Source organism: Perissodus microlepis, chromosome 9 (assembly GCF_051167445.1).
Source record: "Perissodus microlepis isolate ML-2025 ecotype Zambia chromosome 9, ASM5116744v1, whole genome shotgun sequence".
In the NCBI taxonomy this organism is placed as follows: Eukaryota; Metazoa; Chordata; class Actinopteri; order Cichliformes; family Cichlidae; genus Perissodus; species Perissodus microlepis.
In genome coordinates, this window is record NC_140469.1 from 13907158 (window position 1) to 13931998 (window position 24841).

At 40.1% G+C, this 24841-nt stretch overlaps 5 protein-coding genes across 8 annotated transcripts in view; 1 reads left to right on the top strand and 4 right to left on the bottom strand.

The window, feature by feature from the left end:
* Positions 1–2463, top strand: part of cntnap2a (contactin associated protein 2a) — a 390635-nt gene extending 388172 nt beyond the window's left edge. For both annotated transcript variants that reach the window (XM_084939110.1, XM_084939109.1), the window contains one exon: positions 46–2463. In XM_084939110.1, coding sequence (XP_084795236.1) covers positions 46–245 — 200 coding nt within the window. In that variant the 3' untranslated portion in view covers positions 246–2463. The remainder of the gene's footprint in view (positions 1–45) is intronic.
* Positions 2464–3520: 1057 nt separating this feature from the next.
* Positions 3521–5048, bottom strand: LOC146380191 (lipocalin-like). The gene is made up of 6 exons (XM_084939118.1): positions 4881–5048; positions 4578–4717; positions 4387–4466; positions 4186–4299; positions 3992–4093; positions 3521–3908 (listed from the first exon to the last, which is right to left on the bottom strand). Exons 1-6 carry the CDS (start codon positions 4974–4976, stop codon positions 3889–3891), a joined length of 552 nt encoding a protein of 183 aa, XP_084795244.1. The 5' UTR covers positions 4977–5048; the 3' UTR covers positions 3521–3888.
* An 83-nt stretch (positions 5049–5131) lies between these two features.
* c8g (complement component 8, gamma polypeptide) lies at positions 5132–10582 on the bottom strand. 2 transcript variants are annotated; one of them, XM_084939115.1, is made up of 7 exons: positions 10277–10575; positions 9231–9376; positions 8681–8751; positions 8497–8604; positions 8278–8382; positions 7910–7945; positions 5137–6210 (listed from the first exon to the last, which is right to left on the bottom strand). In XM_084939115.1, exons 1-7 carry the CDS (start codon positions 10457–10459, stop codon positions 6191–6193), a joined length of 669 nt encoding a protein of 222 aa, XP_084795241.1. In that variant the 5' UTR covers positions 10460–10575; the 3' UTR covers positions 5137–6190. The 2 variants fall into 2 exon arrangements, with proteins under 2 accessions (XP_084795242.1, XP_084795241.1); XM_084939116.1 differs by lacking the exon at positions 8278–8382 and having other exon boundaries at positions 5132–6210; positions 10277–10582.
* A 179-nt stretch (positions 10583–10761) lies between these two features.
* msrb2 (methionine sulfoxide reductase B2) lies at positions 10762–13056 on the bottom strand. The gene is made up of 5 exons (XM_084939117.1): positions 12942–13056; positions 12430–12527; positions 11949–12025; positions 11632–11779; positions 10762–11510 (listed from the first exon to the last, which is right to left on the bottom strand). The coding sequence occupies exons 1-5, from the start codon at positions 13054–13056 to the stop codon at positions 11385–11387; spliced, it is 564 nt and encodes a 187-aa protein (XP_084795243.1). The 3' UTR covers positions 10762–11384.
* Positions 13057–15230: 2174 nt separating this feature from the next.
* armc3 (armadillo repeat containing 3) lies at positions 15231–24841 on the bottom strand. 2 transcript variants are annotated; one of them, XM_084939113.1, is made up of 20 exons: positions 24638–24841; positions 24387–24442; positions 23421–23538; positions 23058–23183; positions 22751–22819; positions 22387–22562; positions 21621–21815; positions 21317–21500; positions 21047–21199; positions 20852–20960; positions 19817–20066; positions 19491–19582; positions 19053–19221; positions 18793–18896; positions 17775–17861; positions 17150–17233; positions 16942–16980; positions 16311–16475; positions 15861–16023; positions 15231–15670 (listed from the first exon to the last, which is right to left on the bottom strand). In XM_084939113.1, exons 2-20 carry the CDS (start codon positions 24432–24434, stop codon positions 15464–15466), a joined length of 2538 nt encoding a protein of 845 aa, XP_084795239.1. In that variant the 5' UTR covers positions 24435–24442; positions 24638–24841; the 3' UTR covers positions 15231–15463. The 2 variants fall into 2 exon arrangements, with proteins under 2 accessions (XP_084795239.1, XP_084795237.1); XM_084939111.1 differs by having other exon boundaries at positions 19491–19627; positions 24638–24838.

Consider the following 24841-nt stretch of genomic DNA (forward strand, 5'->3'; position numbering starts at 1 on the left):
AGGTTGGTAGCAGTATTTGAAAAAGCCTCTCTGTCTCTGCTGCAGGTATTATCGCAGTGGTGATCTTCACCATCTTATGCACTCTGGTGTTCCTGATCCGCTACATGTTCCGTCACAAAGGCACTTACCACACCAACGAGGCAAAGGGCAGCGGGGAGTCGGCCGCGGAATCAGCGGATACAGCCATCATCGGCACCGACAACCCAGAAACCATTGACGAATCAAAGAAGGAATGGTTCATCTAACAGCCAATCAGAAAGAACTCTGAGAGAGGGAAAGCAATGTGTCAGATCATCCGATGCCACAGAGATAGAGGTGGTTTAAGTCAAGGCCAATCACAGAATGGACAGAGGATTGGCTATTCAAAAGGACAATAATCTCCCAGGGAAGGTTGGGGAAATGGGGAAGACTGTACAGAAATCCTTTTGTTTTGTTCTTTTTTTTATATATCCAGAGTATTAGAAAGAGAAGGAAGGGACACTTATTCAACTGAGCACAGCTGTAAGAGACTGTACATGTATATACTAACCGGCTTGTCCTTCTTTGTATCGTGCTTGGGAGTTTTCAGGAGTCCTTTGAATACTGTATATGACAAATAATTATACTTACTGGGTCGTGTGATAGCAAAGGTTTATTGCCAGTCCCTGTTGCGTTTTGATTTTATATTTTAACAAAACTCTTATATCAAAAATGATCAAATCGACATGCCAAACCTTTGTTTTTGTTTTATTCTTTCTTTTTTCTTCTTCTTCTTTGTATTTTTTATTGTTTCAAACTGCGGATGCACCAGTTTGTCACATAATTCATGTCGTGGTAATATAGAACTGAATATGGATGCCAAAAGTCACCTTGTAAATACGATATTATTTTCTCCCTTTTCTCGAAAGATTTATTTAGTGTCAGACGCATAAAGCAAATTAGAAATTTCATATCTATATGAGAGTGGCGCCACACGTCTCGTCTGTCGCATTATAAACGTGTAAAATACAGAGTTTTACGTTTAAATCTTATGACATTCGATTGTAAGGGACATTCCTTTCTGTGGAAGGGCACCGAGGGGTTTCTCAGTGCATGATGGGGAAATCATGACGCCATCATCGCCATCTTCTTCATCTTCATCGTCACGGCAGCTTTCTTTGGATTTGGAATGAGTGAATCTGCGAGCCTTTACTCGTGCGGGCTTCAGCATATTTGTTTGTTTCTTTGCCAAACACTTGAGTCTTATGTCAGATTTTCATGTTCAATTTGATATTTGAGTTGGTTTTTTGTTTTGTTTTTATACATTTGAAACCAGTGTTGGGCTGTAGTTTTTAAAGCACATGCATGCGTCTGTGCGTATATGCGTAGGTGAATTAGGGCAAAATGAGCTTTAGAAGGGGCCGTTTGGGCATGCGCGAAGACCAGACCAAACAGCTTGACTGATGCGTACTGAGTTTTCGTCGATGCACTAGGCATTAAGTGGGCGAAGCAGCGTGAAATGAAAAATCAATTTATATCTGAAAAACACCTGGGACGAAGTTAAGAAGATAATTGGCTTATTATTCCAGCGTGCCTTCAAGGTGCTGAGCCGTTTGGCCTTGCCTCACACTACTTATCACAAACCTGCGAGAAAAACTTGACTGCTGCTGCACGAAATCGGACTTAATAGCATTTTCAGGTGTTTTTTTATGTTGTATTTAAATGGTGCTGTGTTCACTTACCCAGAAAAATCTTGGTCGGAAAAAAACTTGTTTTGAAATTTTAAAAAAAAGCCAGACTTTACAAGTATTTGTGCAGCAGTAGCAGCTTCAACGCACAAGCTTACACCTCCCCTCACACATGCACACAACAACATGCATGTTTGATGAAGTGTGAGTCATTTGCTCGTTTGCAAGAAAAACACGTTTAGGATGAGGAGGCAGAAACGAGCGTCACCCTGCAGTGTGCAACTGCGGTCCAACATGCATTCAAATATGTACAAGATCTATTATGTTCAAGTTATTTTTATGTTTACCTGTTTACCTTACCATGGCTTCTACAGAACGACGTGTTACAGCTGAAACCTGCTGCCAACTCTATTTTGTTGTGAAGTTGCTTTATTTTGTATGTCTGTTTGATCAAATTGCTCCCACGGCGCTCGCGCAGTGAATCACGAATCGCCTCGTGATCGAGCGCTTGCTGTGGATCACTTCATGTGAGACATTAGGAGCAGCTGCTGAGCTCAGCTTGCCTTCTACTGAGGCCTCAAAGAAGAATTCATCTGCTTTTACTTCGCATCCCGTAGGGCAAACAAGTGACTCTACCGATGCTTTGTTGTTTTTGGATTTTGATTTTCAGACTTTTAAAATGCATAACTTCACCCTCGATATATGTTTTGAACTTAACGGCGATGATAATTGATTATCAGCGCAGACAGGCAAAACCTTAACCCACATGTTTTGCTTTTAGTTCTCTTGAGTTCAATAAAGAGTGTTTGATCTTTAATAGCAGTTTCTTCGTCTTCTTCTTCTTGTTCAAACATTCGCGGCGTAATGATGCACATCAAAGACAGTACTAAAGACATTCAAGGAACATTTTGTGTCTTAGCCATGTAACCATTAAGAAACAGGGACTATGGAAGAATCTAACCTATTTGCTTTAGTTCGACTTATATAAGTTAAAATTATATAAAAGTGATATAATACTTAATAAACGCTATGTAGTTTTTCCTTTGAAAAGTCCGTAATGAACAAATGTGGAAGTTCCAGAAGGTCATATGCTGCCCTCTGGTGGGCAGACAGTGCACCTTCTTAGTCACCCAGATTTACAGAGCATACACACTGATGATTAATGACAGCTGATTACCAAACTAAATAAAGTTAAAAGCTCATAGCTGATGAATTATATTCAGAATCAGTAATAAGTAATATATGAAAGTATATCAAATATAAACTTGCTGACAAAGGTACCCAAAGCAATGAGGCGCTACAAAAAAAGGACTGAAGTGTCCTTAAGACGATAAAGTTGCAGATAAATGTGCTCACTTAGGTTCAGCATGTTTGATTTTAAAGTGATGTCAGGTCTTTATATCTCTTACTCATCGGAAATTTAGTGCTACTCTGCTTTTCCTCAGGAGGGATTTGGCCTGCGTGCCTGGTAATTAAATTAAATTAATTCTGATTACTTTGTGTTTGTTTGTCTGCCCACACCTTTGAACCGAGACATTGTCTTGTCGTTGTTATTACTGTTGCCATCATCCAGAACTAAATAGCAATATAGCTGCCCCATAATCAGTTTGTGTTATTATAATCTTCATTTCATTATGGCTGTCGATTGAATCGCTGCCTATACGCAGCCGCATATTTGCATAACTGCAACTCATCCTTAAACCCTTTGACAAGGACTGTGTCCTAATGTAATGTGGTCTAATGTAAAGTATCCAACACACTCTCGCATGCCTGACAGTGAGCTGATAGGGAGCAGTGTGTGTTAAAATATTCACGTAGCTTCCAAAAAAACCTTCACAGAACACACACACGCACGAAATTATTGTGAAATCAGACACTTTTTAACAGCTTTATTAGCTTTGAGGTTGGAAAACAGGAGAAAAAAAAGTCTGCAAAAGAAATCAGAAGTTACAAAAAAAACCAACTTATAATATTTCCGTGTACTTCAGTCCCTTTTTTCCTTACAAGCAGGCCTTTATTGTTCCACTCTGATGCCCCAGTTAATGTGCATGTTGACAAGTATGAGAGCTCAACTAGGATCAGGGTTGGTCTTTGGTGTGCAGCAGAAAACAGAGTGAAATGCTTGAGGTTCATTGTCCCAGGGTGTAGCTTTGTGAATCCGTCATGACTGTGGGGGGGAGAGGGGTTGGACGAATGTGGTGCGGGGGTGGGGGATGCTGCTGAGATGGAAGATTTGGGCTCCTCAGGCGTCGGGACACTCACCTGTAACGCATATTAGAAAGGCTGGTGAGCGAAGGTCTGCCTCGCTCACAGAATCAGTTACATTGTTGATACTGTTAACTTACCATTCTTGGGCAGCATAACAATGTTCTCAGCGAGGACACCAGTCTCCAAAGAGAACTGCGAGAATTTCTCCTGCAGGACAGCGCTGGTGTCGGGAGTGCGACCTACAATAAAAAATGACGGTGCTCTTCAAGAATGAGCAAATCCTGGAGAGCATTCCTAGAAAGCTACTCTTATTTTGGTAAGACAAACTCACTATAAAGCTTGTTGAGGACCTCGGACACCCCATTCTTTGTCTTGATGGTGTGGACCAGGGCATACTCATCGTAAACGACGTCAACAATGCGCATGTCGTTGTCATTGTTCCAAGCTGGGGGGGGTCACAGAAATCCTGTTAAATCTAAGTATTTAAATATATGTCAGATTTTGGGGCAGTTTTAAAGGCGTCTCTACTCACTTTGGCTGTGGAAGGTGAAACGTCCAGGAGTGTCTGTTTTCTTAGCCAGGTGAGTCATTCTCCAGCAGGAGCCATCAGTACTTAAATGGGGAAAAAATGACCAGTTTATTAGATATCCTCCCTAAAAAAGACAATCATTGCCATTTAATTTATTTTATTTTATCTTATTTTGAAAGCACAATTATACTCACTTCAGGTTGGAGTAAGAGAGGTCCAGATCTCCTACATCAGTAGGAGTTAAGAAAGCAGTCCCCATCTTCATGGTTGCTTTGTGGTTCACAAACCACTGAGCATTTGTAGCAAAGCCAACCATGTACCACTTGCCCGCCACCTGTAAGAAAGCAAACACTGTTTAAAAAGAGGTTATCTAAACCCTACCTGCATTACTGCTTCCCCTCTGCTTTCTAAAAGTGAGGGGTTGTTTTTGTCTGTGCAACAACCCAAAGACAGACGCAAATAACTTCTTTCTTCCTTTTTAAATGTGTATTTGTTACCTTCTCCAGGTTGAAGTCTTTTACGGGCATGACATCTGCACATGCAGCCAGCACGCACACCAGGGCGGCCAGCATCCTCAGCAGTGTGCTCCTCATGGCTTCTTCTGTCTGTGCTTCGGCAGCAAGGAGTGATCAGGAGTGTCAAGGCGGTTTGATGGGAAGGAGCAAGTGGAGGCTTCTTATATTTGCTGCAGGGTACTGCCCTACCCCCATTCTGTCTCCTCCCCACTCCCCCTCCCCACAATCCTGCTGTTCGCTACACCATTACAAAAACCCTCAGGCGAATCACGGCTGTTACACAACTGGCACGTGTGAATAGAGCCAGGACACAGGGGTAGAAGGGATGGGGTTTAAACATTAGTGTCCAAGCATGCCTGGCCAAAATGTCACATGTATAAAATCAGTGTGTTTTCCATTTTTCTGGATATGATAAGCCATTGACATCCAGTATTTCCTGCATGGTCAGGGATTTTTAAAAACTTCATGGTGAAAAAAAAATAAAAATCATTCTCATAAATAACTTTGCCAGTGTTGCATACAGTGGCTTGATTGTTCCTTGCAGCCACTGAGCACTGACTCACATCATTGTACGGGTTTCTTTCTTTCTTTCTTTCTTTCTTTCTTTCTTTCTTTCTTTCTTTCTTTCTTTCTTTCTTTCATGAAACCTTCGGTGCATGCAGAATTTCGGTGAGAACCTCTGAGTTTTGTAACTACCGGGGAGTTGGAGCATGCACTATTGACGTGTTTAAATTTAAATATTGCATTTATGTTACAACAAATCCCCCGTTGACTTTGTTTCTGTGTATTGTATCATTTGCCTGTTACATAAAGTGCTGATTAGCTGTGAATTCTTTATTTTTGCTGACATGTACCGATGACTTATCAAACCTCTCCTCTGTTATGAGACCAGACGAGCACAGACTTGTAATCAGCTGGTTATGAAACACTCACACATCCACACAAACAGGGACACACACACAGAGAGAGAGAGGTGCTGGTTGGAGCGAGGGGAAGTGGTAAGAGGCACTTTTGGTGAGTTTTGTAACCACCCTTGTGACATCTGGGCCTTATTATCTCCATTCCTGGCCCCCTCATCCAATTTTTGCATCCTCAAGCACAAAACAAAAACACATGTTGACACTTCCATCTCACCACAGGATTAGCAAACAGCAAATAAGGACAATTAAAAGCATTCAACAACAGCTTGATTTGACTCTTATGTCCTTTTATTCAGTGTGTGGCTGAGGACATTTAATGTTAGGGGTGAATTCAAAAGCGTTGCTTTCCATCGTCCCCTCAGCTCCGCCTCTTCAGCATGTTGGAACACAATCTGTTAAACAAGGAATGCCAGGTTAAATTGCAGAGAAACCGTGCTGATGTTTTTCAGCAGGCAGTGGAAGTTAGATAACGTGTTGACAACGTTTTAAAAACTGACTGCAGGAGCACAGCCTGCAGGAACAAAAGTCAGCACTGTTTCTGACAAGGTCTGGCTCACTTTTCTTTTTCTTTTTTTCCCCCAAGTGATACATGATGCCATTTAAAAAAAAAAAAAAAAAAAAAAAAAACTGTCATACTGTTATTCAACAGTGGGTCTCCCGCTTAGAAACACTCTGTGATATCTTCCTACTTATAGCTGTCAAATCTTTTTTGTACAAAATATGCAGGATGATCAAAAAGTGCATTTTGACTCCATTTCGAATGGTCACTTCACCACATAGGTTGGTCAAAACTAGTAGAATCACATGACATGTACCATTTTACCCACATGTTTGATACCATGCTCTAGCCATGATTATAACTTGCTTTGACCAGCTACATTTCCCACATGGCGTGAAGAACCTTTATGCTTCTGTTAATCTACAGTATAGACATTTAACTGGTGATATTTTGCCATTTAATCCATTTGTCTCATAAAATAAAAGCGCTTCTGAGCATTATTTGCAGTTTTTAACAGAGCTCGAATGTGTATTTTAGCATTGAAAATGTCACATCTGTCTGCTGTACTTATGAGGGATCAAAAATGTCAAACTCAGTTTCAGGTTGCATGACCTCATTAAATTTCCCAAAGTTACTGTACACAAAAATCACGTGATTCTGAGGAGGTCAGTAGGGAGGTACTCACCGAGTGAGCAAGTACTGTTATCACATGGTGATTTTAGCTTTCACAACATTTTTCAAGAATCCTCATCAGCTATTCAAATCAAATCACACTGCAGGAAACTAGACGAGAGCTTTAGCCTAAACTAAATGTACATTGTTGCTGTGCTTCAGCATTTAATACATTTAAACTGTTCATTTATTTAAATTAAACATTGTACATATTAACATTTATATTACTGCCCAAAGGGGATCTGAATTATTCTCCTCATTTTGTTTTGCACACTGGTTATTGCCTTTGGCTTAATTACATTTTTTAAGTCAATAACTTGTTTTTTTTCATAACATACTGCTTAGCTTAGATTATACAAAGAAAACTATGAAGAACATATTAACCAGGTAACACAAATAGATCGAGACGAGTGTGTTTTTTTCCTCTAGTAACATGTGAGGAAAAAGTGCCGCGAGCCACAATCACAGCGCAAAGCTGCAGCTCATTTGGGGTGAAACTAATTCTTGTTTCCAGTTCTTTATGTAAAGCATGTTGTTAAGAAAAAATCTGCATAAATACAATTTGTTAATATTATTTATTATATTGCACTGAATCAGTGAAGCTTCTTACAGTACATGGGAGAAAATGCTAGGAAATAAGTCATGAGCGCTTTGCCAGGGAAATGCAATGCAATTACTCGTGGATGTACTTGTCAGCACTAGGCCTGCATACTACACCAGTAAGTAAAAACCTGAAAAATAATATAAGTTTGGCTCAGTGGCATTTCACACGTTTATCTTGTTTCTGTCTGGCCATTTTGTTTGTGACAAATCTAAACATTATCACCCTTTCTTTTTAGGGGATCGGTTTTATGTACATACGTCACTTAAGTTAATACATTTAAAAAATGTTTAAAAAGAAAAAACAGCATGTAACTTACTGATCACATGATGTCGATCCACATCACCGCAGTGACCTGGAAAGCAAAAATAAATTCACATGCCATTATTTAGCCCTCTGGGGAGCTTTTACTATATAGGAACATATGGCTGGTAGTAGTGTGACTTACTCTGACCAGTCATTTACTACATATGTAGTGTGTTGTTGTGTTATTTTGTAATGCACTGTGTTCAGAAAATATTTGGATTGTGTTCTCAAACGTAACACGGTATATTCCTTTGGTTAATCTAGCTATCAGAGATCCAGAGCTTGTCTAGCTATGCAGTCATCATGTGTTTCAAAATGCCAGCTTACATGAAATAAGATTGCTATTAGTATTCTGTATGATAAGTGTAAAATTAGCCATACTGTAGGTGGGGAAGGGGAAGTGGTAGGCCCGCTGCAAATTCTGTTTTGCAGCAAGCTCTTCAAACTTGGTTAGCAGCGGCTCTGACAGATTGTCCACAGACTTCACTGCGAACACAGCACAACACAAAAAACATTTAACATATTTACCAAACTAATAAAGCATCAACAGTGCTGTGCTGCTCAATATAAAGTACCTACAAAAGTAAGGGAGGAACCTACTATAGAGTTTCATTGTGATCTTGCCCTGTTTCTGGTAGTACATGATGGCATAGGAATTGTAGTCTGTATCCCCAATCACTATCTCAATATTCTGCTCAGGGGCAGATCCTGGTATAAAGAGAACAGAGAGCAAAGTACACAAAGGATCCTGCTTTATTCTGGGACACTAAGAAACAAAACTGACCTTTCAGTGTCAGTCTTCCTGGGACTGATGTTAGATGATAGACTTGTAATATCTCCCAACACTGGTGATTACTGAGAAGAGAAGAGAAGAGAAGAGAAGAGAAGAGAAGAGAAGAGAAGAGAAGAGAAGAGAAGAGAAGAGAAGAGAAGAGTTTGTACTTTTCAGACAGTGCATGACAAATTAATCAATAAAACTTGTTTTTTCTCTGTTGAGGCCAGAAAGATTTCATAGCACTCATACAACAACAAAATCTTTCATAGAATGTTCTCCAAAAACAACACAAGTCACATTTTTTCCATTTAAATGGGATATTATACTTCTAGGTCAGTTTGGCCAAAAAAGAATTAGCAGAAAAGCTGACGGATTTAACTGTTCTACCTCATCCTTCCTGTTTTTGAAGATGCATAAATAACATTAAACACATGGCAAGAAATAATATCAGTAAGAATGGAATCAGGGATTCGAGACATTGGCTCCCTCTGCTGCCAAAAAAATAGAAAGAAAGCAAAGAACATACAGAAGAATCAGCTACATGTGCAGCTGTACTCACTGCCTTGTTTTGGTGCTAACAGACAGCGTTTCATTAGAGGTAGCGGTACGAGCAATGGTGATTACTGTTGGCTCCACCTTGGTCCCGTGATTTACCAGGTAAGAGCATTTGGAGGCAGTATTAAGCAGGTACCATGTTCCCAGCATCTAGGACACACGCAATCAGAGAAAGGAAAAAACAAGATTTCAAAATATCTCAAAATCAATCAATTTGTCATAGACTAATGTCTTATCGGATTATTCTAATTCATCCCATCCCACTGAAATCAAAATTCCAAAAATGTTCCCGTGTCAAAACAAAAACAAAACATTTCTTTTAAATGCCCTGCTCACCTTCACCTTCATATCCGTTCACCTGCACAGAAAAATTCCCTCATTGCCTCAAACACAATATTGACACAATTATGCAAGTTTGCCTGCATCAGCAGCCCCCACAGTAATCCATAAAAATCAGAGCTTTCGCGGTGATCGAAAGTTTGAAGAATAAAGGCTTCTCAGAACTGGCCTTTGACGTGTTCAAGTCTCTGAATACTTTACTTCGATTCCACATAGAATATAAGGACAAAAACTTGTTGGATTATTCTTAGACCAGCGGGACAGAGCGCTTTTGTGTGTATATGTGTGTGTGTCATGATCTAATCAAAGCAATAAAATAGCTTTCTGGCTATTTTCTTATGGTTATATTGACTCATCCACCATTAAGTTACTTTCACATAGTTTCCACAGAGTCTTCTGCAGTCATATTTGTATATCATACTGTGACACGGTACAACAATCAAAAAAACAGTGTTCAGAGGTAAAATAACAGCACACAGAGCTGTCTGCTGTGTTGGCAGTGTCTGCAACTGCCTGGAAACAGTCGGTCTCTTGGCAGTGCAGCTTTTTCATGAATCTCACTGTCTTCAGCAGAAGGTTAAAAAGATTAACTAAAAAAAGAAAAAGATCAAGTACTGCTGATGTTATTTGGCACTATATAAATTGAATTGAGCAGCCAGGGCCCAATGCAGCAGTAGTGAAAATATTCCGCTTCTTTATCTTATTTCTTACCCTTTCTATGTCTATGTCTTGTTCGGGTTGGGTCAGGTCAATAGGTGTGATCTTTGGCTTCTTGGGAGGTCGTCTTTGGGGTCGGGGTCGACTCTTAGCTCCACCTACAGCCTCAGCAGAATCCCAGAGGTACACGCACATCAACATCACCATGGCAAGTATGCAACGCCATAGTCTAGCCATTGTATCGCTGACAAACAATTCTTGTTTTTGTTTTATAGGTTTTCTGTCCACCCTGCTCTGTTTCTCCCTTCAGCTGTTCTCTTTCTGCTTTACTCAACTTGCAACACATATACCCAGAAGATATGGATAAGCAAACAGAGACCCAGAGACAAACAGTGTGAAACAGAGGATGGCCTGCTGAGTTAAATATTAACTTCATGGTAGAGATGAGGCCATACTAAAGTGCTGTGGTGTGCACTTCTGAACAACAAGAGGCGGCAATAAATTAGGGGGAAAAAATCGGGGGTCATCGCAGCACAGCGCCGGATTTAGGCGTGAATTTATTGGGGGGAGAAAAAAAAAGGATCGGTCATGTTTGCGTGATTGCCATCAAAGACTTCAGCTGGATATGTACACGCAACTTCAGATTACAAACCAAAAACACAGCAATGTTTTTGCAATCCTGCAGAACAACAATTTTTTGACTGTTTTTTCCAGATATGAAAATGTGCTAAACATTACAATGCTGTTAAAAACACTTTTTTTAAATGTGGCATTAATGGGTTCCCATATCCTACACATATGTTCCAAGTGGTTCATATGAGAAGACCTTCATTCAGATGACAGTTAAGGCAAAATACTTAACAAACATTAGTAAACAGTAAAAACACCAGTGACCAGGAGAGAACACAAAAAAGATTATTGGAGCAGAAAAATTATTTACTGAGAGTCCTGTAGTCCTGTCCTGTGTAGACATCTCTCCAGTCCATATATCCATTAATATATGCAATATAAAACTGGTTTCAATTCACTTCCAGTTTAACCCACAATTCATCCCACTGCACATCACATAGCTTTTCACTTAAAAAAAAAAAAAAACCCACAAAAAACAAAAGGGAAGTTCTTTAAACTGGTCCTGTTTTTTTTAATGTTTTGATTAAGTCCGTCAGTTACACTCATCAGGTTTGTCGTTTTCTCTGGTTTTAAATGTGAGGGCAACACTGTTGATGCAGAAGCGCTGTCCTGTTGGGTCTGGTCCATCATCAAACACGTGGCCAAGGTGGGCATCGCACTGTGTGACCCAGATACACAAATATTTGTTTACTTTAACCTCTGCTTTATAGCACAAACAACAAGTATCACAGCTAAACTGAATGAAACCTTGGCTTCTTTTGGTTCCTAGCACAACTCACATTTTTACAAAGGACTTCTGTCCCAGGGCTGCCCAGGCTGTTGTCAGGGCGCCGAATGATGGAGGTGTGGCTTTCATCACCCTCCCATGTCCCGTGAGCCTCGTTGAATGCTGGCCAGCCTGTCCCTGAGTTGTACTTAGCCTCGGAGCTATGAAGAGAGGAAGGAAGAATTTAGTAAACATCTGCTGATTTTTAAAAAAATGAGCAAACAGCAAAATCATCTTATACCAGTAAGCCCTCATTTTTCAGAGTCTTAATAAAAGATTATGGTCCAGTCCGGAAAATGTGCATACCCCTTTATTGGTTAGATGTATTACCTGAAGAGTGGAGCATCACAGCAGACACAGTGATACATCCCCATTTCAAAATGGTTCAGGTAGATCCCACTAAAGGGCTGAGAACATCCACAAACACACACACACACACACACCAGATCACAATATAAGGAGCAGAAATACATCTCATTTCACTACCTGTGTGTTCTTCAGCACCCTGGTTTTGCAAGTGTATACAATGACTTGTCCTTAGTCCTGTTATAACAAGATGAAATATCTCTGCGTTTCATTTTTCGGGCTGTATTTAATTCAGAATGTAGTAAAAGTGTGTCGTTGTGATACAGTGCAGATCAAAGTCCACCTGAGAATGTGCTGCTGTTGATGAGATAATGTATGTCACTCTGCTGGTGTGCTTATGTGCACGTGTAACCTTCCACTTATTAATTCTGAACACAAAGCTTCTTTGGCATTAGGTTACATAATAATTATATTGTTTTTTGTTTTTTTCATACACTGGACTCACCTCCTCAGTTCCTTTCTCTCTGGTGACTACATACTGCTCTGGGGTCAGTTTTTTATGCCAGTCTGTGGTCTCACTGTAACGTGTGAGGGACTGCAGGCCTGCACAGAGCAAAGGTCACACATTTTAGATATGCATATTTAAAACAAACCACATGTTTTGTGCATGTGCGTGTGTGAGAGAGAGAGAGAGAGAGACAGTGAATCATTAAAGCCACATTTGTGGCAGAGTTTCCTGTAATTCATGCATTTTCTTATCTGATCACATTACCATTAATAATACAGACTCTGAAAACTTTAAAGCTGAGAAAGTGAGGCTGCTTGGAAATATATTCTTAAAGAATAACTAAGACTAGAATATAAACATTCTAATCTCAAAGAATTTCCACTTAACTTCTGAAATACTCTTTCAAACAGAGATGTCAAACCTCTAATAGTAAACATTCGTGCATGATGGTGCAGGGAGCTGTAGCTCAAGCACAGCGCTGATATAAATCAGAAGTTCGCTCACGGTACCTTGAGATGTGGACACGGGACGGATTATGCCGGGGATCCTCCTCGGTAACTCTGCAGCTCTGGCTGTGGCGTGTTGAGAGGCAACAGCGACAATCCGGCGGATGAAACGAGACATGTTTGCTCCAGTGGAGTCAAGTGCGACTAAAGTGCAGCTTTCAGTGGAGCCAAGCGAACTTGCCCCGTCGAGATTTTTCACGCCGCGGTGAGTTTGGGCTGGTCCTCGCTCGGCTTATCCGGGCTGTTAGCGGGGTTACACGGTCACAAAACACAACTGAAGCTACAAAGGTCAAAGTGGATGGAGTTCAGTCGTATTTTATTGCCAGCACTGTGCAAATAGCGCAGTAAGCGCTGCTGAATGGGAGTGAGCGTATGGATCAAAAAATTTAAATAAGAAATCTAAGATTAGATTTTAGATTTTTTTTAAGACTGATACAGAGATATTTGTTGATTTAAAAATATGACATTCAAATAGGTAAGCCATATTTATTTATTTAATTCTTTTAGAGACATGAAGCATGAAAGGATTTCTCTAGCATTTATTATTTATTTAATCTGCTCCTGTATGCTTTGCTTTAGTTAATAGCTAATATTGGCTATTTGCCAGTCTATTACACAAAGTCCATATACACATGTATATAAAATCTCCACCTCATCACCTGAGAGGAGGTATATACAATCCTCAGGCTCGGGTCCACTTGAGGGGACTTTGAAGGTTCTGCACAATATCGTGGTTGCTCCTGGGACTGCACTCTTCGGCACAAAGACCTCTGATGTTGTGCTTGGAATCTGTTGGAGCTACTCTTCCGGTTTTGGGATTACAACGCTTAGCGTTTCCATTTCCACTGTGACTACTTTAGCCTTTTCCTTTCACATCTGCTCCAGTTGTTCCTTCAGCCTTAGTTTGTGATGTCAGTTGTGCCATTTCTTCCTAGTACTGGTGTCCGCTGGGATTGCTACATCTATCTGCTGTTCACAACCATCTTTGCAGGTGTCTATTTGAATACTAATTGTTATTGTTATTATTATTAATAATAATAAATGGTAAAAGGCATCCACACACTGGTGATGGCAAGCTACATTGTACACCTCTGCCTTGGGCCCACTGACAGAGGCGAGGCTGCCGGACACTGGCGCCACCGGGCCCTCTGACCACCACCAGTAGGCAACGGGTGAAGTGTCTTGCCCAAGGACACAATGACCGAGACTGTCCAAGCCGGGGCTCGAACCGGCAACCTTCCAATTACAAGGCGAACTCCCAACTCTTGAGCCACGATCGCACGACCAATAATAATAATAACCTGTTCAACTGTTCCTTAAGGCAAAAATCTAATGAGTTATCAGATGGTAGCTACTCAGCGCATTTATACATGATCAAAACAACCTGCTGAAGTTCAAATTGAGCATAAGAAAGAAGAAAGAAAAGAAGAAATGTGATTTAAGTGCCTAAATCTTGCCCTAGTTGTTGGTGCCAGATGGGCTGGTATGAGTATTTCAGAAACTGCTGATCTACTGGGATTTTCCCCGAAAACCATCTCTAGTGTTTACAGACAATAGCACAAACAAAGAAAATATCCAGTGTGCAGCAGTTCTCTGGGTGAAAATGCTTTATGATGCCAGAGGTCAGAGGAGAATGACCAGACTGCTTCAAGCTGATAGGAAGGTAACATTAACTCAAATACCCACTCATACAGCCGAGGCATGCAGAAGAGCATCTCTGAATACAAAACTCTTCAGACCCTGGAGCAGATGGGATACAGGAGCAGATGCAGAACAGGAATGTACATCTACAGTTCACACAGGCTCACCAAAATTGGACAATTATAAGATTGGAAAAACGATGCCTGGTCTGGTGAGTATAAATTTCTACTATGAAATCTTTCTGGTAGGTTCAAAAACATGAAAGCATGGATCCAAAGCTCCAGGCTGGTGATGGTGGCATGAAGCTGTAAGAGATATTTTCAGTTCTCTAGCTGAAGCATTAACTTTCTAAACAACTACAGCTTGCACATTGGCAAAAACACTGCTTCACCATGTTGGACCCATGCTGAAGTACAAAGGTTGAATCACTGTGTTTAATCACTGTTGCCTACTGGTGGTGGTCAGAGGGCCCGGTGGCGCCAGTGTCCGGCAGCCTCGCCTCTGTCAGTGCGCCCCAGGGTGGCTGTGGCTACACTGTAGCTTGCTATCACCAGTGTGTGAATGTGTGTGTGAATGGGTGGATGATTGTGTATAGTGTAAAGCGCTTTGGGGTCCTTAGGACCAAGTAAAGCGCTATACAAATACAGACCATTTACCATTTACCAGACCATGTTTAATAGAGAAACACCACAGTAGACAAGATTTTGCTTTCCTTATGCATATGTAGAAAAAAAAATAGTCAACTGATGAGATCCGCCATGCACACATCATGTACACATCATGTACACATAAACACACATTACATATAAATCGGTTGATGCACATCAGACAAAATATGATGTCAAAGCGTTACCTTCTGTGGTATTTAAACAGTACAGTACTGATTATATAGTTTGATATTGGACTGCAGCTGGGCTATTGACTGGAAACAGGTTTCCAGGTTGGTGCACAAGGTCTACTATGTAGCGGCAGGGCTGTGAAGAGTGCAGCTTGTTGGAGGAATTTCTACTGAAAAGGAGAACCTCATTCCAAGCACGGTTGTAGTCTCCCCTAACAAGTGTGCAGCTCAGTCCAATGCAATCAGCCAGTGACTAAAAGAGGAGACAGAAGAATGTCAGACTGAGAAATAGGCTGGGGAACAAATATTATGGAGAAGACCTTAAAGAGACAGAGCTTAAATTGGGATGTCAAAACATGTTGGTCAGGAATAAAAAAATATTAGGAAAAATGATGAACATAGCCGCTCATGCTAATGCTACCATGCGGGTAAAGAATCTGTACCTTGAACAGGAGTGCCCTGTGATAGTAGATTCCCTTTTTGATGAAACCAATGGGAATAACATTAGACTGAAATTGAATCTTCAGCTCACTGAGGTGCAGAATCCAAGAAAACTCGTGCATCTTTTCCTTCTCCACTGCTCCCCCCATGGCTTCGCTCACCAGCCTGAAAATAAGAGCAAACCCAACCAAAGAAAATGCAGAAACCTTTAAAATGAAGTCTTTGTTTTCCATTCTGATCTCTCAGGGTATTGTATTTCATTGTGTTAGCAGAGTGTCTGCATTGCATACCACTGCTGTCATTTTTAGTCAGCTCTCCTGACATTTTAAGAGTTGGTGTGTAAATGTCATTTTAATGTGTTTCCATGACTCCAGAGATTTGTTTTAAACAATAGCTGCTGATAAGTTACTTCGCTCTCTCTTTGCATGCCAGTTTCTGCATGAATACGTTACCTGGCTAAGGATTCACACTGCTCTTTTTCATCATTCAGTGGAAAGATGTATTCTTTGGCAATTTTTATTAGAATCTGCAATGAGACATCCTCCATCATTCCCCGTGGTTTCTCTACAGGAGACTCAGGCTGGACATAATCTTTCTGTTTTTCTTCCTTCTTCTTCCTGAAGAAACAATAAATTAGAAAAGAAATCAGGGGAGTCAGTGCCTTAAAATAAGAAGGAAAATCACTACTTAATATTCCACCTTTGTGAACTCTATCACACATTTCACATCACAGGATCAATGTTAGTGACACTGCTTTATGCTCATCCTTCATATTAACAGGCACACTCTTTTTAGTGTCTAACGATCTCCTTTATGTTATCTGATTTTATATACATATAATGAAGAGAACATACTATTACAAGATCTAATCATTATCACTATGGGGCATGAGTTTTTTTATAATATATTATAAAACGCAAGATCTTTCAATATTTTTTTAAATGTCAATGTTTTTGGCACTATATCGTGTTTAGCATGCGTCAGAGATTGTTCTCATCTCTAAAATGTTTAGACAGTTTCCATAATGTATTTGAACACACACAAACTTTAGTAGTAATAATAATAATAATAATAATAGAGTACATGAGGCCATAATCTTTCTGTTCCTCCTCCTTCTTCTTCCTGTAAAAAAGAGAGTAAATTAGAAAAGAGTTCTGTCAGTATCTTACAAGGAAGGAAAATCACTACTTAAAATTCCACCTTTATGACCTCTTTTAATTCATTTCACATTTCGTGATCAATGTTAGTGGTACTGCTTATGTTCAGCCTCCACATTAACAAGCACACTCACTTTGGTGTCTTACGGTCTCCTTTAACTCTGCTTTCTGACTCTGATGGCTTGCTCTGTGTTTCTTCTGGCACATCTACTGTCACCCTGCAACCAAAGGACATCAACAAAATGGTTTATATGAACACACAGCACTGTATTTTATAAATCTTTGCACATATATTGTGGAACCATTACTCTTTGTGACTGTTTTTCTGCCAAGGCTACAGGAAAACATGGGCTTAAGGGACATTGCCAAGAACTAAATCAGGTTTGTCTTGGGGATATAATATTTATTTCACTCAATAACTTGCAAATCAATTTATAACTTGTATGAAATTATTTTTTTCTGGATTTTTGTTTGATATTCTGCCTCTCTCCATGATTTTTTTAGCATGCAGCATTTATGTAGCTACATTTTTATGTAGGAAAAGGCAGCATCTTTTAATATTGTCTTGAAATGTCATTATTTTTGGCACAACTTCCTGTTTAGCATGTGTCAGAAAGAGTGTCAGTGTATAATAATCATCATAATAACAATAATAATCATAGCTGTGGCCAAAAAGGGTTTGGACAAAAAAGATTTTTGTCTCCAGAACCTCTGATGTTAGTGGTATTACTTGTTGTACTACTTAGCAAACACACTCACTTTGGTGTTTTACGCTCTCCTCTGACTCTGCCGTCTGACTCTGATGGCTTGTTCTGTGTCTCTTCTGGCACATCTACTGTCTCCCCACTAACAAAAAACATCAGTTAATTGGTTTATAGGAACACAGAAGAATAAGTCAGAAAATAAATTCAATCGTGAGGCCTTTTGCTTTGAAATTTGGTTCATGCAGAAGCTACGGATGAGACCAGGAATCAGTTACATAACAGGCTGTTTAAGAATGCCTGAAGTGTTGCGTGTAAATTCATGCTGGTGGAATGGGGGTCTGGGAGGGGTGAAGGGGTGAACAGAGGTACCCTGAAGGGGTTCTGCTCTCTTTTCCAAAGTTAATTCATGAAAATGCTGAAAGCATTAAACAGTGCATGCATATACAGCCTTAAACATCTAAGATGCGTTTTTTCATTGCGTGCATGCGTTATGTGGCTCATTGAACACGCATGTGTATTGCATGTCTCTTTGTGCTTTTGCACATTTGTGATTTTGGGTGCAAGCTTAGAAGTCCATTATTTGAATCACATGAAGCCCTCTGAGTGTGTCGCCACCCTAAAGAAGGGCTAGCGTACACTGCCACACTAATTATGCTACAGGCATAGTGGGGGAGAATGGGAGGAGGAAAGGGAACGAAGGAAGAATAGAGCACAGGACTGGAGCAGAGAAGGGGAGGGTGATTGTAATCTAACAGCCACAATAAATTTTCTGAGCAAACAACATGTTGTGACTTCTAGTGCAGGAACCTAATGGTCCCAGTCAATTTCTGTGATTGTTCTGGTTAATTTACTTTTATTACCAGGTGGGAGGAGTCAGCTGTAACTGTTTAGAGGGCTATTACATACAGTATACCTTCCATTTGTCCTCGAAACATCTATCTAAACTAAAAGAATGTAATAATAAAGCATGCCTCTTAAAACAATTGGTGTCTTTTAAGCACAAGCATTAAAATAATGTAGTTTATATTTCTCCTTTTAAACTATCAAACCATACTCTAATATTAGATTCATACTCTGGCAATACTGTTGCTTTGTTGACAAAAATAATGGCTTGCCGCTGGTTAACCGGTTGCTTGGACAGTTCCTCTAAAGTCAGCATCCTCTGACCAGGGCGAGCCTGAGGGAAAACACAAGAGTTGCAATTTAATTATTATGTGAAAAGTCATGTTGCATTCTTGTGAAAGACTGCCAATAACAAAAAAACAACAACCAACTAATGCTATGTTAATAAGATTGCATTAAAAAGTTCTTGAAAGGACTTCTGACAACATACCTTTCCAGCATCATAGAAGCCGCAGGTGATGATGTCAGTGGAGGCCAAAGAACTTGTCAGGCTGTATTTAAAAGACAAGTTGGAGTTAAGTAGGCTGTTCACAGCCAACTCACTGAAACTGTTCCTTCGAGTCTTTGACTGGTTGATTTCCTCAAGTATTTCCAGGGCTCTGAGACACAGATAGAAAGAACAAGCATAGACCAAAAGAAAGAAAGAAAAGAAAAATATTCTGTCATTACTAATAAATATAAAAATGGACAAATGAACAAAGGCACACGTAGTCACGTCTAATATTGTCTTGCACTGCCATCTGTTGGTTATTTAGGGGATCACATTAAGCAATATCTATGCAGATATTGCATTTATTTTACTCGCCAGTCATTTATTTGGTGACACATCAGTCATGCTCTAATGACAGTGTTATCTATCACGTCTTACCCAAATTTGCACATCTCCACAGCAGTTGGCTCATCACTGGCACAGACATTCACTGCCAAGCATGCACTGTGCAGCACCTCCTTGGAGTGAGACTGCAGTAGATTGACCAGAAGCTGAAGACCTCCAACTCTGACTAGCTTGGGTTGAGTATTAGTTATTTAGAGAAAGAATTTCAAATGTAGTATCACAAAGTGAAACCGAATGCTGTTTACAATAATCCTGCTGTCTTGAGTAAAGTTTACAGCAATGATTAAAAACAATGATCATTATTTATTATTACTGAACATGAGAACAAGCCAGCATTCTGAGGTCACATAAACACCAACCTCTGTCCTAGCTTCTTCATCACTGGCTAGCACTGCCAGGCAACGTGCAGTGTTTACCAGGACTTGTGTAACTGTAGATTTCAAGGGTTCCAACAGAGCCTGTATGGCTCCATGTGACAAGATGCTACAGCGGATGATCTCATGTTCTGCCATGTTGCAAAGTGTGGCAGCAGAATTGGCCACTATCTTTGGACAGCTTTGATACAGCTGCTGGACGAGGAGCTTGTTGCCACCTTCCTCATACACTTTACTGGAAAATACAATAAACAGGGAGGGAGGTTTAATGAAAAGTTAGACGGCTGACAATTACTGTAGTTTTACAAATTTATACGTTGTTAAAGCATATTATTTCCAAGCATACAATGCGTGGGTTCGAGAGTTCGGAGAAGACTTGTCTGGAAAAAAAAATGTATAAGACAAGAGTGGAGAAGACAATGGAAAAGAAGTAAAGAGATTCCGTGTCTCATTTTTATGAAAAAAGGGGAGGACAGCATTCTAGTCCAGAGTAGAACACACACCTTTAAATCCCTGAAGTCATTCAGATTTTATGGATTTTATGTAGCTAATGATGGGAAAACAACTGAAAGGGTCTAGAAGTTTACAAAAAAATCATATTTGGATGCTTTATGCTGGACATAAAAGACAAAAACGGGCACTTATGTGCATGCATTATGGGAATTTTCAGAACTTCTTCCTTTTCTGAGAGATGTTTGGGATTATATGGGCCAAGGGTTGAAGTGTGATTTGCCCAGGTCACCAATACTTTGTCTTCTTGGGGACAGGGGTGTCCTAGCACATCTGAATGATCGATATGAACCAGACAGTGTGTACTGGATGTCTGACAAATAAGTACTACCCAGTAACTTATCATACAAATTGTCTCATATGCCTTATTCTGTGTCTTTAAACTGCCTTGTTCTTTTGTAGATGTTTTTATACATAATTCCATACATTTTGAATTGTTAAAAAAAAGTGCATATATCTGTACAAAAACAATGAGGTATAGGTAAGACATCAAAGTCCTTCGTTACTCACAAGGCATTTGACTCGCTGTTATGAGTGAGGTTGGAGAGGGCCTGGGTTGCCGCCTCTCTCAGTGCCAAACTCTCCCTGCTCAGCAGTTGAATCAGGACACTGATACAACCTGAAACACAAAGGAATCCAACTCAATTACACTTTGTTGTGCTGACTGCACCTAATCTCAGGGTGGCTTGGTGAAGATGTACGTGCCAAGTTCTCTGAAGCGTTCTTTGCTGTTTAGGTGAAAGGTCAAGGCAGCCACAGCCTGACAGGCAGACGTTATCACGCCAATGTTCTCCAAGGACAGAAGCTCAACCAGAACGGTCTCCACATCCTGCTCGTGAAGCACTTTGCAGCTCTCAGCTAAACACACAGGCAAGCACCCGCATACACACACACATAACAGAATAAATAAAAAGGAGTAAATTATGTGGGAAAGTTGAAAGAAATCTGTTGTCTCTAATTGCCTTCTGTGCTTACAGCTCTGAGCCACTGTGGTGATGCATTTAATAACACCTGACCGGATTTCAGGCACACTGGGAGTGAGGACAAATTCCATCAACTTGGTCAGTCCTCCACTCTTGTGAATGAGTTGGACACTTTCACTGTCACTCAAGCAGTTAGCCAGGACATGTAAGGCCTCAGCATGTAGGTCACTGAAGTTCTGTGAGAAATAAAAAGATAGGTCCAGAGGACACAGATTTTAAATGATTCTCTATTATTTTATTCTTATTAACACAAACCAGCAGAATAAAGACATATGTTACCTAAACCATATACCTACCACATTATTCAGGATACCCATAAGCTTCTCAAATCCCTGCTTGTCCCTGAAGGTCTTGTTCGCATCTCTGTCAGTAGTGACATGTTGCAACGTCTTTAAAGCCAAATGCTGAATGACAGGGAATTCCGAATTTAAGAGCTGCAGAAGTGGAGGGATCCCACCTAATTCGTGTATCACCAGTCGGCTTTTGTAGTCCTTCATGGGGACAAAACAGCAAAGGTTGCAAAAGGTTCACAGAAATGTTGAAAGCATTTTTTTCAACAATCCTAGGAGCAAATTTGAAGCTGTTTTCACTCATGAAATCTGTAAATGTTGGGAGAAATAGGTCAGGACTTTGTGAAGTTGCTCTTTCTCACACGTAGCGCACAGCAGGAAACAGTTCGCATTAACTGCATTCTCATTACTAAGAAATACTTTAGGTTTGGCAGCAGTGCTGCCTTAGTAGAGCAGGAGGGAGGCAGAACACAGTGTGACCACTGACACCAGAGTTATTACCTGCACTATTATCACATGGATGAAATTGGACATAATAAATACTTTCCCTTGCAGAGCTGACAAGTTAAACACATTCTACAGCATTAAACATCTGCACTGTCACATGTACCCCTGTCATGTTATATCTAGAAAAGTTCAGGGGTTCAGTAAATATGTGAAGACAACTTTATCGTCTTTTAGGACTATAAAACATCACGTTAATTTTTCACAGTGAAAATCCTTATAATTTTTACATAAAATTACATCCTAAAGCCTGATGACTTTGGGTCACCTGTACTAGGTTGGAGATGGTCTCTAGTGAATTCTTCTTGACATCTGGGTCAGAACTAGACAGCAGCTGAATTAGAGTTGGCAGCCCCTTGTTGTCAAAGATCTGGGCCTTACAGAGGAAATCCTCTGACAAAGAAGCCAGGCACAGTGTTGCAAACTCGTGGACAACTGTATCATCTTGAACAAAAATGGAATTTGATTATATGAAAAGAAACAGAAATAAATAAGGATTGATCACAGAAATACTGCCTACTGCCATAAGTAAACACATGTGCTCTATTTTGATTGTATGCAACTTATACAAAGTGACACTGTTTGCTTTAGTGATCAAAATATATCTTAATCTTCTAATATCTATTACTCACCTTCGAGTGATAGTTTTTCAATAATTGATGGAATGGCATCTAATTTTTTCAACGCAGTCCTTACATCACCTTTCAGATTTAAACAAGAGACACTACTCAGTTACTCAGTAAGGCTAGCACCTTGCTCATTGTTAAATCAACAGAACAGGGAATCCAACATCTGGTAGATTAACAGATACAAATTCCTGACAAACACATAGATGGCCGGTAAACTAAAGGGTCATTTGTAGAATCAAGACTGTCGCATGAGATTGTAAGCTACCACTGCAGTCGAATCTGCATCAATGACGTAACTGGTCTGACGCACCATTGGTGGCCATGATGCCCAAGGCCATGAAGGCATTGCGTCTGACCAGCTTGTTGTTGTGAGTAATGAGTTGGCAGAGAGGCGCTAATGCCCCAAGTCCCAGCAGAGAAACCTTGTTCTCATCTCCTAACAACAGGGGGAGACAGTGAACAGGAAAATTAGGCAGATGGTGATGAAGTGAATTGCAAATGTTGCAATTTCTGGATTTAAAAAAATGCATATCAAAAAAATACACCATTACAAAACATCAGCCTGAAAGCAAAATTAAGATAGGATTTTCTGCTATTCAGCTGCAAGGTTGCCCATAGAAATAAAAACAATCAATAATATGTGGAAGGGTTAGCGGTGGGTACCCTACCATACCTTTCTCTGCAAATGTCTGGATCGCTTCACACGCTTTGATTAAAATGTCCTCCTCTGGGGAGTTCAACAGCAGCACTACTGTTGCTGGGGCTTTGCTCTCAAGGGGTAGCGGCTCAAACTGTGAGAGTCAACAGGGAGAAGGAGTGTTTGCAAAATATAAAATAAATAACTGAAATATAGAACATGTATAAAGTCAGGTCTGTCTTTTTGACTTTCATACTTCTAGGACAATGAGACAGGACATATCTCAATGCCCAGCATGTACCAACAGGCAACAACCTGAGAACATGTACATGCATATGATATCCTGATGCCGTTTTCAAACAATTTTGTGCCCAAGGCCTACTAAAGACCAAGCCACAATTTCAAAGTACATGTCTATTTTTATCATCAGAACATCAGAAAACTTCATCATCTAGAATGAAGTCAAAGACTTTTTTATTGTAGTGGCATGACATCTATTTTTTCCCTTTGAGTTTCACACTCCCTCTTTAGCTTTCTTCAGACTGTTAGTGTCTGAAGTTAGTTAGTGTTATTATCCACTGGTAAAGGGGACGTTTCACCACGCATGAAACTGATCATTCTTACCTCCTCACAAATATAATATTTACTATCAGTCAATGCTTTTGATGTGTCAATCAGAGCATTTGATATGTACTAAAGCAAATTCAAATTTCATTCATTAATTTTTGTGTAGTTAGAATAATCATGATTTGTTGACACAAATACCTGCTTGTATATCAATCTTAATGACCTTTGATGCCAAGCCCCAATGAATCAAGTTCCATAGTAGTAGTTCCAATCAGAGAGTTGTGCATGCTTTCTAATTGATATGTTCCCGGGATGTACAGTAGGCTGTGTTCATGGTATGGATGTGTTTCAGTGGACATGAATTAAACCTTGTCAAAGGTTCAAAAATGCATTAATTAGGTTTTGCCAACACCTAAAGAAACATTCGTCACTCACCGTTTCCTTGATTGGCGTTTCCCTCTCGTTCCTCGACTTCTTTCCCATATTATGGCCTAAAGAGGAGCAATATTGATGAGAGATAGGTGTCCAATAACGGTTCAATGCGTTCAACTCTGTGAACCCATAAAGCTAGCTAGCTAGTTATGCTACTATGCCACTCCTCAGTAGCACTGTCGACAGATTAAGCTTACAAAACAGGCATATGGCAAGCTCTCTAATTACTATCTCAAAAATGAACCACGACTTACATTTTCTTTCCAAACCAAGAGGCAACTTCGAGGTTTTAAACCGACAACAATAACCTCACCGTACTGTGTTTTGGAAAAGGAGGTTGACGCAACGTTGCCAGGCAACGGGTGCCATGTGGAACTAAATAATGGTCTAAACAATCGTTATTTTAACCTGTTGCAAAAAGTTATGGCTCCTATTGTCTTAGCAGTTTACTTCGGAAA

Excerpts from the sequence above, each read along its gene's own strand:
- LOC146380191 (XM_084939118.1), bottom strand. The coding sequence starts at position 4,976 with ATGAGGAGCACACTGCTGAGGATGCTGGCCGCCCTGGTGTGCGTGCTG. Across the intron at positions 4,467-4,577 it reads CTCTCTTACTCCAACCTGAA|TACTGATGGCTCCTGCTGGA; the intron begins GTGAGTATAATT and ends TCCCCATTTAAG. Across the intron at positions 4,300-4,386 it reads TTTCACCTTCCACAGCCAAA|CTTGGAACAATGACAACGAC; the intron begins GTGAGTAGAGAC and ends GACCCCCCCCAG.
- c8g (XM_084939115.1), bottom strand. The coding sequence starts at position 10,459 with ATGGCTAGACTATGGCGTTGCATACTTGCCATGGTGATGTTGATGTGC. Across the intron at positions 8,752-9,230 it reads GTTAGCACCAAAACAAGGCA|TAATCACCAGTGTTGGGAGA; the intron begins GTGAGTACAGCT and ends TTCTCTTCTCAG. Across the intron at positions 8,605-8,680 it reads AGGAAGACTGACACTGAAAG|GATCTGCCCCTGAGCAGAAT; the intron begins GTCAGTTTTGTT and ends TCTTTATACCAG.
- msrb2 (XM_084939117.1), bottom strand. The coding sequence starts at position 13,056 with ATGTCTCGTTTCATCCGCCGGATTGTCGCTGTTGCCTCTCAACACGCC. Across the intron at positions 12,528-12,941 it reads TCCCGTGTCCACATCTCAAG|GCCTGCAGTCCCTCACACGT; the intron begins GTACCGTGAGCG and ends TGCTCTGTGCAG. Across the intron at positions 11,780-11,948 it reads TGTGATGCTCCACTCTTCAG|CTCCGAGGCTAAGTACAACT; the intron begins GTAATACATCTA and ends CTCTCTTCATAG.
- armc3 (XM_084939111.1), bottom strand. The coding sequence starts at position 24,434 with ATGGGAAAGAAGTCGAGGAACGAGAGGGAAACGCCAATCAAGGAAACG. Across the intron at positions 20,067-20,851 it reads AACAGCGAGTCAAATGCCTT|TAAAGTGTATGAGGAAGGTG; the intron begins GTGAGTAACGAA and ends TGTATTTTCCAG. Across the intron at positions 17,234-17,774 it reads GGAGAGCGTAAAACACCAAA|GGTGACAGTAGATGTGCCAG; the intron begins GTGAGTGTGTTT and ends CTTTGGTTGCAG.